The following is a 13,627-nucleotide window of genomic DNA, read 5'->3' on the forward strand; positions in this document are numbered from 1 at the left end:
AAAACACAGATAATAAAATTAATTAGCTTGTCAATATTCAACTGAAGAATAAAACAAATATTATGCATGCCATGTATATTTATAAAATTAAATAAAATACACATAAATTTCGAATTAATACGCAAATATAGTCAATCGTTTGATGCGTAATTTATTATTCAAATTCCATTGATATCAATAAGGGCACTCCCTGCCCATAATAATGTAAACAATTCCAAAGAAAAATATACATATTCACAAAAATATATATTCTAATATAAAAATAAGTAAGTCATTTTTAAATGTGAACGGAGAGAAGTGGGCGTTTCTATAGAAACTATAGAAAAAGTAAAAAATTGGAGAAGTTGAACTGGGGTCCTTTAAAAACTAGAGAAAACTTCTTTCTTAATCGAAAAAATATTCTTAAGAACTAAGTATTACAATAGGTGTGTACGATCACCCAAAAATTTGTACAAATTCGTACAAATTTTTACTGAATGCTTGCTGTTCGATAACAAAATTGTTCAGTAAAAGAGAGCGAGTTTGGAGAGATTTTTGTAGAGTTCTGTGACTGAGAACTTGCAAATTTTTGCTGGGAAAAGGTCTGTACGATAACCCAAACATTTGTACAAATTCATATAAATTTTTACTGAATGCTGTTCGATAACAAAATTACCCAGTAAAAGAGAGCGAGTTTGGAGAGATTTTTGTAGAGTTCTGTGACTGAGAATTTGCAAATTTTTGCTGGGAAAATTTGTCCCGCAAAAATTTGCAAGTCTGATCAGCTGACTTTTAATCACTTGTTCAATGTAAACAACTCGAAATGTTAACATTTTTGACCAAGAAAATTTCACAATTGCACATTTATTTGGATTCTAAATCGTTGTGGATAGGATTGAAGCATTTAATAAGTAAACTGCAATTTTAAAATTTATGTTTTTGTTCCGTTTGGTTTAAAATATCAAAAGAAACAAAAACAAAATTCATACATTTTGGGAAACAGCTGACTTTCTTACAAGTTTTTGCAAAATGTTGTTCGATAACTTTCTGCAATTTTTCTTGCCTGAGAGAGTAAAATTCACTGAGAGAGTTTGCTGGAACGGACTGAGTAATTATTGCTGGGAAAGTTATCTTATACACCTAAAATTTGGCCCGTAAAAATTTGCAAGTGCGGCCAGTTGACTTGTAATCAGCTGTTCAATATAAACAAATTAAAATGTTTACGTCTTTGACCAAGAAAATTTCACAATTTTAATTAATTTACAATCTAAAGCATTGTGCATAGGATTATCACTTTAAATAACTAAAATTCAATTTTAAAATTAATGTTTTTGTGACATTTGGTTTAGATAATGAAAAGAAACAAAAACATTTGTCATACATTATCGGAAACAGCTGACTTTCTTGCAAGTTTTTGCAAAATGTTGTTCGATAACTTGCTGCAATTTTCCTTCCTTGATAGAGTAAATTTCACTGAGAGAGGTTGCTGGAACTGAGTAATTATTGCTGGGAAAGTTATCATACCCACCTAATATGACTAAAGCTAACTTAAACTAGTGTGTAAAAGAGAGAGGGAGAGGGCACATATGTGTACGTTTGCATTTGCCATACAATCTTATGGAGAGGTCATATAAACACACTTCGTTATCTCAAATGTGGCAACCAAACTCGCTACACATGGTTATCAGTCTGCAGCATAGATTACATTCCGTAATCTATCTCAAACACACCACATTTAGCAAGGGAAAGTGTTATCTCATTTTATTCGAAAGAACGCCTACAAGAAGACAGCCTGCCTACCACATGTTCTTCATTCTCAAGTGGACAGTATTTTATAAAAAATACCTACTTAACTAAAAATCTCTCACCTTTAAACACGCATCTCTCACCAAGCCATTCACTATCTTTATTATAAAGTCAGCCTGTTCGCTACGTGAACTCCTTTCAAACTTCATCCGCTTACATTGTCTAAAATGACGCATCTCCCATAGAATATTAAGTCAAATTAAATAAAAGAATTCTTTCCTCAGCGCTTAATTTTCGACTTTACAAAAATTATGAAAAAAATGCAACCAACCATAAACATTCATATACTTCACATTTTTACTTTCCGTTTCTAAATCACCTGCGGGGGAAGCCCTATACAAAATTTGTTAATTTGTTTTCAACCTGAAACTTGAACTTGAAAACAAAAACTAAACTATAATAATACCTTCGTCATGGGGTGTTTCTCATCATAATTAATCATAGCATATTTGTTATGATTTTATTTCGTATTAATCGATAAAAAGGAAATAACGATAATCATGGCAGAGGCGGCGGCGATGACATCCAAAGGTTCAATGCACTCAGTGGCGTTTAAAGGTGAACTCATAAATAGTTGTTGGCCAGTCGGAAACACATTAAAATTATGATGATGCTGATTATGATGATGATCTCAAAACAAATATTAATGCGTTTTTTTTTTTTTTTAGACAGATGCGAAATAGATAATTAAATTAAAATAGATACGTTAATTAGTTATGCCAATATTTTAAACATCACAAAATGAAATAAATTTTTATTTTTTTTGTTTGGAAAACGCAACCGTATTTCAGTCACGTCATATGCAGCATAAAATATAATAAACAATGTATCTATTTAAGAAGCTAATATTTGAAATTTTTTTTCTGTATATGAATGAAAATACATGTTGGGGGAGTGGCTAAATATCAATATCATTTTTTATACCCTCCAACATAATATGGAGGTATAATTAAATTTCTCATTCCGTTTGTAACACACGGAAGTATTCGTCGGAGACCCTATAAAGTATATATAGGGGTTTCTGAGTGAAATCGTACACTTTTTCAAAATTAGGTTTTTGATTTCCTTTATTTTTTGCTGTGGTGATGCTGCTCATCAGCAAATCATTTCAGTATATTTTCAGAATTTTTTTTACCAACGGCTCCAGAGATATCGCGCCTTGAAAATGTCGAATTCTGTAAAAATTATATGCTAAGAAATATTCATAACTTCTTTAATATTGGTCCAATTTGAAAAAATCGTTTTTGTTGTTTTATCAGCTATTTAACAAAAAATAGAAAAAATTTACACAGTGGGCCTGGATGCAATTTTTGCGATTTTAAATTTAAAATCAAATTTTAACAAATATTGACCCCTTCGATTTTCTTCATTTTTTTTTTGTATTAATTTGCGATCAATTACAAAAAGTTTAAGTCCAATTTGCTAGTGGGATTTGAATGATAACTATTTTTTCTAATTTTTTTTTAAATTTGTAAAAACAATTTTTTCCTTTATACCAATGTGAAACATTTGTTATTTTACCAAAAAATTAAAAATAATTTTTTTAACATTTGTGTTGTAGTTTTATTTATGAATTTATCTTAAACATCGTAAAAACGCAATTATTTTTCGATTTTGAAAATAGATTAGCAATGGATTAGTACCAGCCGGAGAATAAACTAACCAAACTAATGATCAAATAACTACAGCTCGGGAATTATATGACTGAGCATCCTAGCCAAATAATCTACCAAATATTAAAGATATATTTTCTTCAGAAGATGAGCATTAAATACAAAAGAGGAAGGAAAATCGCTAAATAAAGAAGTTTTTAAGATGTTTAAGATGCATTTTTAAATACAACAACAAAGCAAATGTTAATAAATGCAACGTATTATATTTTTGGTAAAATATCATATTTTGCACAGTGCTATATAGGAAAAACTTTATTAATAAATTTAAAAAAAATATTGAAAAAATAGTAATCATTCGATCTCACTACCAAATAGGACATACAATTTTTGTAATTGATCGCAGTTTAATAAAAAAAAAATCAAGAAAATCGAAGGAGTCAATCATTGTTAAAATTTGATTTAAAATTTACAATCGCGAAAATTGCATCCAAGCCCACTGTGCAATTTTTTTATTATATTTTTTATTAAATAGCTGATAAAACAACAAATTATATGAAATACGATATGAAATTGGACTAATATTTTAGAAGTTGTGAGTATTTCTTTGCATATAGTTTTTCCAGAATTCCACTTTTTCAAGGCGCGATATCTCTGGAGCCGTTGGGAAAAAAGAATCTTAAAATATACTGAAATGTTTTGCTGATGAGCAGCATCACCACAGCAAAAAATAAAGGACATCAAACACCTCACTTTGAAAAAGTGTCCGATTTCACTCAGAAATCCCCATAATCATTCTGTCCGTCCGCCTGTCTGTTGAAATCAAGATACTACTTGCAATTTTAAAGATAGAACCCTATAATTTGGTATAGAAGTTTCTATTACTACTAGGATGTTTGGTATTGAAAATGGGATATATCGGTCCACGTTTTGATATAGTCCCCACAGAACGGTACCTCCCGATTTTTAGCCTCATTATCCCACCGAAATGACTGAAATTAGGTATTTAGTATTCGTTAGGTGTAAAAAACTTTCCAACTAAAATTTGTCGGTATAAGTCCACGCCTTCATATAGCAACCATTGAACGATACCTTCCGATTTTCGCTTTTTTGAAGATTGTGGCTCTTTATCCCAACGAAATGGTTAATATTTGCTATTTAGTCTTCGTTGGAGGTATACAACTTTCCATCTGAAATTTGCCGGTATACGCCCACGCCTTCATATAGGCTTCATTCGGTACCTCCCGAGTTTCGGTTAAAATGGTTAGATTTTGGTATTTCCTAGAAACTTCATTTGTCCTAGAAACTTGCTTGTTGAAATCTAAGGTACATTTTTGTAGTGGACTGTATCCTTAATTTTTGGGCGGTTGCGTATCTTTGGACGAGGGTCGGAGATAAGAGTATACAAATTGGGTATTTTAAAAAGATTTTTGCTATTTTTATACCCTCCACCTTATGGAGGGTATAATTAAATTTGTCATTCCGTTTGTAACATATCGAAATATTCGTCGGAGACCCCATAAAGTATATATATTATTGATCAGCATAAAATTCTATGTCGATTTAACCATGTCCGTCTGTCCGTCCGTCTGTCTGTTGAAATCAAGATACAGCTCGCAATTTTAAAGATAGAGAGTCAATATTTGGTACAGAAGTTTTTATTACTTGCAGGATGGTTGGTATTGAAAATGGGATATATCGGTCCACGTTTTGATATAGCCCCCATAGAACGGTACCTCCCAATTTTCGGTATTTTTATTTAAATGGCTGAAATTTGGTATTTAGTTATCGTTGGGTGTATAAAACTTTTCACCTGAAATTTGTTGGTATAAGTCCACGCATTCATATAGCCCCCATAGAACGGTACCTCCCGATATTCGGTATTATGGAGATTTTAGCTTCATTGTCCCGCCAAAATGGCTGAAATTTAGTATTTAGTTATCGTTGGATGTATAAAACTTTAGCCCAGAATTTTGTCGGTATCGGTCAACGCCTTCATATAGCCCCCATAGAACGGTACCTCCCGATTTTCGGTATTTTGATGGTTTTAGCTTCATTATCCCACCGAAATAGCTGAAATTTGGTACTTAGCCATCGTGGGGGGTATACAATTTCCTCACAGAATTTTGTCGGTATCGGTCCACGCCTACATGCAGCCCCCATAGAACGGTACCTCCCGATTTTCGGTGTTTTGAAGGTTGTGGCCTCAATATTCCATCCAAATGCCTGAAATTTGGTATATAACCTTTTTTGGGAGTATAAAACTTCCCCCTCTAAATTTGTCGGTATAGGTCCACGCCTTCATGTAGCCCCCATAGAACTGTACCTCCCGATTTTCGGTATTTTGAAGGTTGTGGCCTAAATATTACCCCAAAATAGCTGAAATTTGGTATTGAACTTCGTTGGGGGTACTCAATCCTCCCCTTTACATTTATCGGTATAGGTCCACGCCTCCCAATTTTCGGTATTTTCAACGTTGTGGCGTCAATATTCCACCGAAATTGTGATATAAAACTGTTCACCAGGTATATGTCTGTACAGGTCCACGCCTTCATATTGCCCCCATTCCCGTCTAAAATCCGTCGGTATAGGTCCACGTTTCCAGAACAGTATTATCAGTATAGGTCCAGGTCTTCCTATATCCCTATAGAAGCCTACTTCTTGATTTGCGGTATTTTTTAAGTCTTAGCCACATTCTCTTACCGAAATATTTGGTATTAAGTCTACTTTGAGTCTAAAAACTTTCCGTCAGAAATTTGTCGGTATAGATCGACGTGCCTCACATTGTTTTACCGAAATTGCTTAAATTTGGTATTAAGTCATACACGAAAGGAAACTATTCATTCTATTTTATTTCAATACAACTCGTGGTGGAGGGTATAACAAGTTCGGCCCGGCCGAACTTAACACCGTTCTTACTTGTTACCATTAAGAACCGTTCGTAGACATTTCAAAGGTTCCAGAAAGTTTTTTATTGATGTCTTTGCTAAACTATTGTGTTTGATTGTTTTCTTGAATTTTGAACGGTTTAGTATCTATGGAGCAGAAACCGAGAAAAGAGGATAAAAATCGCAATTTGATCGGTTTGATAGCTGTATAACAAAACTTGAGAAAAAACTTTAATAGAAATTTGACCATGGCGAATTTGACCTTGCAGACGAAGTTTGATGGATTATATGTGTTCACAATTTTTGTTCTTTAAGACAAGAGCTACAACTTTGCCTCTGAGATAAATTCAAATTTCCTAATGGTTTGGAAGATATTGTCCTGACTACATGACCCTTTTTACATCAAAGCCTCAAACCTTTGGAGGCCTATAACCACGTGTCTTCTCATTTTTGGTGTTCCATCACACTGTGGAGTCAGAATATGGTTAATAAAACATGACTCAAAAATTACACACATTGTAGCCCCCATAAAACGAGACCTTCCAATTTTCGGTATTCGGTATTTAGTCTTCGTTGGGGATATAAAATTTTCGACCTGAAATTTGCCGATATAGGTTCAGGTCCTGACATGGGCGTAGCCAAGAATAGCAAGGGAATAGCTGCCCCCCCTAGATCCTACAAGACAGTTCATTTGTATGTAAAAAAAAAAAAAACAAGGAAAGGATCAAAGTCGGGCGGGGCCGACTAAATGATACCGTACACTTCTCTGAATATGTAAAATATACATATATGGAGCTATATCCAAATCTTAACCGATTTCGATATAATTTGGCACACTTATTTCCACACCGAATTCAGTCACACATTCAACATTTCATTAAAATCGGACTTATATAGCGTGTATGTTGCAGCAAATACGCGAAATCGACCGAAAAAATATATGGGAGCTATATCCAAATCTAAACTGATTTCCATATAATTTGGCACATTTATTTCTTGACCGAATTCAGTCAGACATCCCAAATTTCATCAAAATCGGACGTATATAGTGTGTTTGATGCAGCAAATACGTCAAATCGGCTGAAAATATATATGGGAGCTATATCCAAATCTGAACCGATTTTCGCCAAAAGCAATAGCGTTCTTCCTATGGCTAAAAAAATTGTAGTCCCAAATTTTCAGCTGAATTGGATAAAAATGCGACCTGTACGTTGCGAACAAAAATACATGGACAGACGGATGGACGGACATGCATAAATCGACTCATAAAGTGATTATATGTATATTAGAGTTGTGCCAAAGGAACTATATGGAACTATCTAGTTCACTTCGCAGTTCCAATGGCCCACATTTTTTCTATGAACAAACTGTGTATACTTAATATCATACGTTACATTTTATGATGTTACTCATACGTTTTGGAACTAGTACAAGGAACTAGATTACCCAACTCTAATGTATATCCACAAAAGGAACTATGGGTCAATTTCGTTCATTTTTGTATGTTACATACAAATGCACAAAGACATACACCACAGTGTGGTGTAGGGTATAATTATAAATATTACGAAAAATCAAGCATTTGTCCCCAATAGAACTACAAAAAAGCATTCTTGGCTACGCCCATGGGTCTTCATATAACACCCAATAGAACGGTACCTCCCAATTTTCAGTATTTTAAGGTTTTTGCTCCAATATCCCACCGAAATGGCTGACATTTTTTATTTAGTGCTCGATAGCTAATTGTTGTTATTTACTTTAATACAGTTCGTGTTGGAGGTTATAAAAAGTTCGGCCCGGCCGAACTTAACGCCGTTCTTACTTGTTCACTTTTAGGTACTTCTAGCGTTCTGTTAGTTAGAAAAAACTATAGAAAAGAATTTAAATAAAAAAAATATTAAATACTATTCTCTAAAATAAATGCTAATTTTTCTCCCATCTTCTTTACATTTACAGCCTGGTCACCGTGTACCACGTTTCTTTTTGATAAATTGGGGTATTTGTGTGCCATCATCGTGCTCACACAAAGATGTTGAATATACCGTCAAAGAATATTTGAATAATGTTACCGAATCAACTGGGGTGTCATTTAAAGTTCGTGTCGAACCACAAATGTGTCAAGTCAAGGAGAATAAACCATGGGATAGTGGTACCACATGGGCTGTGTAAGTAGAACTAAAAAAAAATTGAGAAAATAAGCGGAAATTACGACCGTCAACAATAAACAATAATTGCAATATTTTCATTTTATTTGTAGGCGTTTCTTTACAATAATTCTATCGATAACAATACTGTCAACCGTCTATGATGTCTGTAGCAAGAAAAAACCAAGTAAGTAATAATTAGAGATACTGATTTTGTGGCTGTTAACTTGTTTTTTATAGTTGTTTTTAAAACATAATGTTGAAATTTGTATATTTTTATTATGTTCATTTAAATTTTAATTATCTTGTCGTCTTTTTTAATAGATGATTGGTTGGTAGCATTTTCATTAGTCAAAAATCTACGTTGGCTCTTTAACACCTCTTCCTCCCCCGATGATATTCAAGCTGTACATGGTTTACGTCTATTAAATGCTGTCATGTTGTTGTTCTCTCACAAATCTATGGCCATCTTTTTCAATCCATATGACAATCGTACCGAAATGGCAGAGGTAAGAATTTGAATTGAAAAAGCAGTTTTTTATTATGAACAAATTAAAAATCAAATTTTTAAAAATATTTTTTTTTTAATATTTCCAGTCTTTGGGACAACCTTGGACAGTTGTTGGTCGAGCAGCTTCCCTATATACAGATCCCTTCTTACTATTCAGTGGCATGTTGACGGCTTATTCTTTCTTTGGACGATTGAATAAGGGTCAAAACATCAAACTGAAAAATGAGTACATCAATCGTTTTATTCGGTAAGTACATAATCTGATATTTTTTGGGACCAAATAAATATGAAATATAAAATTAAGAACATTTGCTATTACACTATGTAACACTGAAAATGCAAACAACTTCTAGTATGCATTTTTTTAAAGTACTTATTTAGACTGCAAAAACCCTAGTAGGGTTTTGTCCTGTCAGATCCAGTTCGGGTTTTATGGCCTCATCTAAACCGGGCTAAATCTACACTTTTTTGCATTTATCAGGCCTTTATCTCAGAAACGAATAGGAATTTGACCTTGCGGTCTTTAGCAATATGGTAGCCCTAAACTAGTAGAACTTATCCTTTGAAAAAACCACATAAGAAAAACTCCATCTAGGGCATCAATATCTATAAAATATAGAAAATTTTACATAATTGCTGAAATTCTGCTCAGTATCGGCTAAACTATTGGGAGTTTAACCAAGTAACCTTTTGCAAAAATCTTTCAAATAAAGTTCTCAACAATTCTTTATAACGTTCTGAAACTCTAAAATGCTTACTTCATGTTGTTTCAGCGGTATTTTGCATCATATCTTTTACAACACGTATTTCAAACACAGTTTACACCAACAGTTTATTCTCGCATTTCGGATTTCACCACATTTTTGCCATTTTTATTAAATCGTCGTTAAACAAGTAAAAAAGTATCAGTCGGCTTTGCCGACAGAGATATACCCTCAGCCTGTGCAAATTGAAACACTTTTTTCACAAAAAACTTATGTATTTAGGGGGTTTCAAAATTTTGGTCGTATGAACCGACAAAAATGTTGATTAGTATTAAAGTTCAAAAATTTTGCGGAAAAGGTATTTAAAGAAATGAACCGACATAGACCATGGGGGTGCCATAGGGGGTTTTTACACCCATCGGGCTGTTTTCCCAAGAAGTATGGACTTGCCCCTGAAACAACTTTTACCATCGTAATTGAGGCAGCGAATGTAAGTTGCTTCAACAAAAATCAAAGTGATTCAATAGCAGGTCTTATAGTGAACTTATGCAAAATTTTGTGTGGGAAGTACGGGATGGAGTGGACAAATATAGTCCATATTCGAACCTGATTTATATCTGGTAGATATTATGAGAATGTGGTCCAAATCGGTCACTCCCATCAAGAGTTATCGTGCGCACAATTTTTCCGAATATTTTCGAACTTTTGTGGGGTAGGTACCTGAAGGAGTGGACCGATATGGCTTATCTACAAACTTAAAGTAAGTTTGGAAACAATATTACGAAGACCAAATTTTGGCCGGAATCGGCATTTCCGTTCGAGAATTATCTGGCGCTTCCACCCATAAACATGGTGTCATAGGGTTTGTTTTTCAACTTTCAGGCTATTTTTTCAGGAAGTATGGACTTGCCCCTGAGGAAACGTGTACCTTCGTATAGGGGACAGTGAATACAAGATGTTACAACAAAAACCAAGGCGATTCGAGAGCAGGTCCTAAACTGAACTTTTCCGAAATTTTGTGTGGGAGGTACTCGAAGGAGTTTACCGATTGAGTCCATATTGGAACCTGATCTAAGTCTGGTAGAAATTTCATAATGTGCAAAGTATGGACCAAATCGGTTACTCCCTTCAAGAGTTGTCGTACGCACAAATTTTCCGAACAATTTCGAACTTTTGTGGGGGAGGTACCGGAAGGAGTGGACCGATATAATCCATCTTTGGACTTGAACTAAGTTTGGACAAAATATTACGAAAGCCAAATTTTGGACCGAATCGGCAGATCAGTTCGAGAGTTATCTTGCGCTCCAACCACTACACACGGTGTCATAGTGTTTTTTGTAACTTTCAGGCTATTTTCTCAGGAAGTATGGACTTGCCCCTAGTGAAACTTACAGCGTCGTATAGAGGACAGCGAATACAACTTGCGTAAACAAAAATCGATTCGAGACCAGGTCCTAAACTGAACTTTTCCAAAATTTTGTGTGGGAGGTACCCGCAGGAGTGGACCGATTGAGTCCATATTGGAACCTCATATAAGTTTGTGTAGAAATTACACGATGCGCAAAGTATAGACCAAATCGGTTATTCCCTACAAGAGTTATCGTGCGCACAAGATTTGCGATAATTTTTGAACATTTGTGGGGGAGGTACCTGAAGGGGTGGACCTATATGGCCCATCTTCGAACTTAAATCGAATCTGGACAAAATATTTCGATACCCAAAATTTGAACCGAATCGATTAATCTGTTCGAGAGTTATCGTGCGCACCAGCCTGCCAGACAGACAGACAGACGGACGGACATTGTTAGATCAACTCAAAATTGTCTGAAACGGATATCGTACAAACATACTTGGGGTCTAAAACCATTATTTCGATGAGGCACATTTTTGGTCGTATCAAAGTGTAAATACCCTCTTTAGCCTAAAGGCTGAGGGCATAAAAATGTACTGAAAACAACGGCATTTTACAACAATGACATGTTCTGAAGAGTTGTGCATTACATTCCAGGAAATATTTTTCCAAAAGAAAATATTCAGAAAAAATTAACGGTTTTGGAGATACGGTGCGAAATGTATAAAAATTGTGGAATTTTTGCATATATTTTGAAATTTGAGGCAATAAATGTAGTTTCTCGAGTTCATTATGTCTCCAAATATTTTATTCTTGTCCTTATCTGCAAATTTGCTTCAGAGGTCAGAAGAAGATTCGCTTTGGTTTCAGAGATATAGCCCCGAATTTCTTTAAAAACTCAATATTTAGCCATGTTCAGATGGGGCCATAAATTCCGTGCTGGATCTGACACAACAAAACCCAACTAGGGTTTCTTGTCGTTTGGGTCTGTACTTTCAGAAAATCCTGAGTTCGAATTGTTTGCACAAGATCATCTTAAAAATGTTGCACAGTGTTATCCTACGTACTACCCAGTTTAGTTACCGGCAGGCTTTTTGGGGGCTTTTGGGTCATTATCTCTGGAAAAACAGAACCGTCGTAACAGGGCCCGCAAAAAAATTCAAAACGATACGAGAGGAGCTCTTAAACTTCACTTTATCCGAATTTTGTGTGGGAGATACCCGATAGAGTGGACCGATGTAGTCCGTATATTACGATTTATTACTTATTACTTAGCTGGCCCATTACAGAACATTTGTTCCATAAGCCGAACTAAGAAAAGATCTCCAATTCTCTGTTTGTTGCTTTGCTTTTTGGAATACCGCGTCATTCTATTTCTTTTTCCACTTGTTCGCTCAATCGAAGCCTTGGCCAGCCAGTTCTACGTGAACCGCAATGTGGCCCGTATTTAAACGCCTTTTTAGCGGGTTCATCATCGCTCTGTCTTATGATATGGCCTAGTCAAAGCAATCGTCGCATCTCGATACGTTTAACTATAGTGATGTCGTTGTATAGCAGATACAGCTCGTGGTTCATACGACGTCGATATTCACCGTCAAGAACTTTTCGCTCAAACACACCAAGCACTGCCTTATCTGCTTGCGCAAGTACCCATGCTTCAGAACCATACATTAGCAAAGGTAGTATTAGTGTTTTGTAAAGCGTTGTTTTTGTTTGACGAGATGTGGCCTTGTTTTTGAACTGCTTACTTAAGCCAAAGTAGCATCTATTGGTCGATACAATTCTTCTCTTTATTTCACAACTGATGTTGTTTGTTGTGCGGTGTCGAGGTAGAAAAAGTCTTTTACTACCTCAAAATTATAGGAACCAACTTCCACTGTTTGTCCTAGCTCTATGGACGCATTGCGCGTCGACACCATCAACTGTGTCTTTTCGCCGTTTACTGCCAGACCCACTTTCGCTGATTCTCCTTCGACCTCCTATTAGTTACTTCCTTTACTGATCGTCCCATGATGTCAATGTCATCAGCATAAGCAAGTAACATGTGGCTGTTGGTGTAAATTGTGTCATTTCTTTTCACATTTGCATCTCGCATTACCTTTTCCAGCAAAATGTTGAATAGGTCACACGAAAGGCTGTCTCCTTATCTGAAACCTCTTTTGGTACTGAATTGTTCGGAGAGGTTCTTTCCTTTTTTAACTGAGGACCTAGTATCAGTTAATGTCATCTTACAAAGTCGAATGAGCTTTGCGGGGATACCAAATTCAGACATGGCATGGAATACCTTTGGGCATAGGGGGCTGTCAAAGGCTGCCTTATAATCGACAAAAAGTGGTAGGTGTCGACCTGCATCTCTTAGGTCTTCTCCAGGATTTGCCGCAGGGTAAATATCTGGTCAATGGTCCAATTATTTTATTGACCATGGGCTTTAGTCGTTCGCATAATATCCCTGACACTATCTTATAAGCAATAGGGAGAAGGCTTATGCCTCTATAGTTAGAGCATACAGTCTTGTTTCCTTTCTTGTGGACGGGACACAGGATACTCAGGTTCCAATCGTCGGGTACGCGTTCTTTCTGCCAAATGGTGCTAACTAGCTGATGCATACACCTTATCAGCGTGTCGCCTCCGGTT

The 13,627-nt window shown here is 35.4% G+C and overlaps 1 protein-coding gene across 2 annotated transcripts in view; it reads left to right on the forward strand.

Annotated features, from left to right (window-relative positions):
* The window catches only part of drd (drop dead), a 124,462-nt gene that overhangs the window by 94,382 nt on the left and 16,453 nt on the right, over positions 1 to 13,627 (forward strand). For both annotated transcript variants that reach the window (XM_073974860.1, XM_073974861.1), the window contains exons 5-8: positions 8,240 to 8,448; positions 8,541 to 8,614; positions 8,752 to 8,936; positions 9,025 to 9,185. In XM_073974860.1, the coding sequence (XP_073830961.1) occupies positions 8,240 to 8,448; positions 8,541 to 8,614; positions 8,752 to 8,936; positions 9,025 to 9,185 (629 nt within the window). The remainder of the gene's footprint in view (positions 1 to 8,239; positions 8,449 to 8,540; positions 8,615 to 8,751; positions 8,937 to 9,024; positions 9,186 to 13,627) is intronic.

Source organism: Musca autumnalis, unplaced genomic scaffold (assembly GCF_047663935.1).
Source record: "Musca autumnalis isolate F117 unplaced genomic scaffold, ASM4766393v1 scaffold_3, whole genome shotgun sequence".
Taxonomy (NCBI): Eukaryota; Metazoa; Arthropoda; class Insecta; order Diptera; family Muscidae; genus Musca; species Musca autumnalis.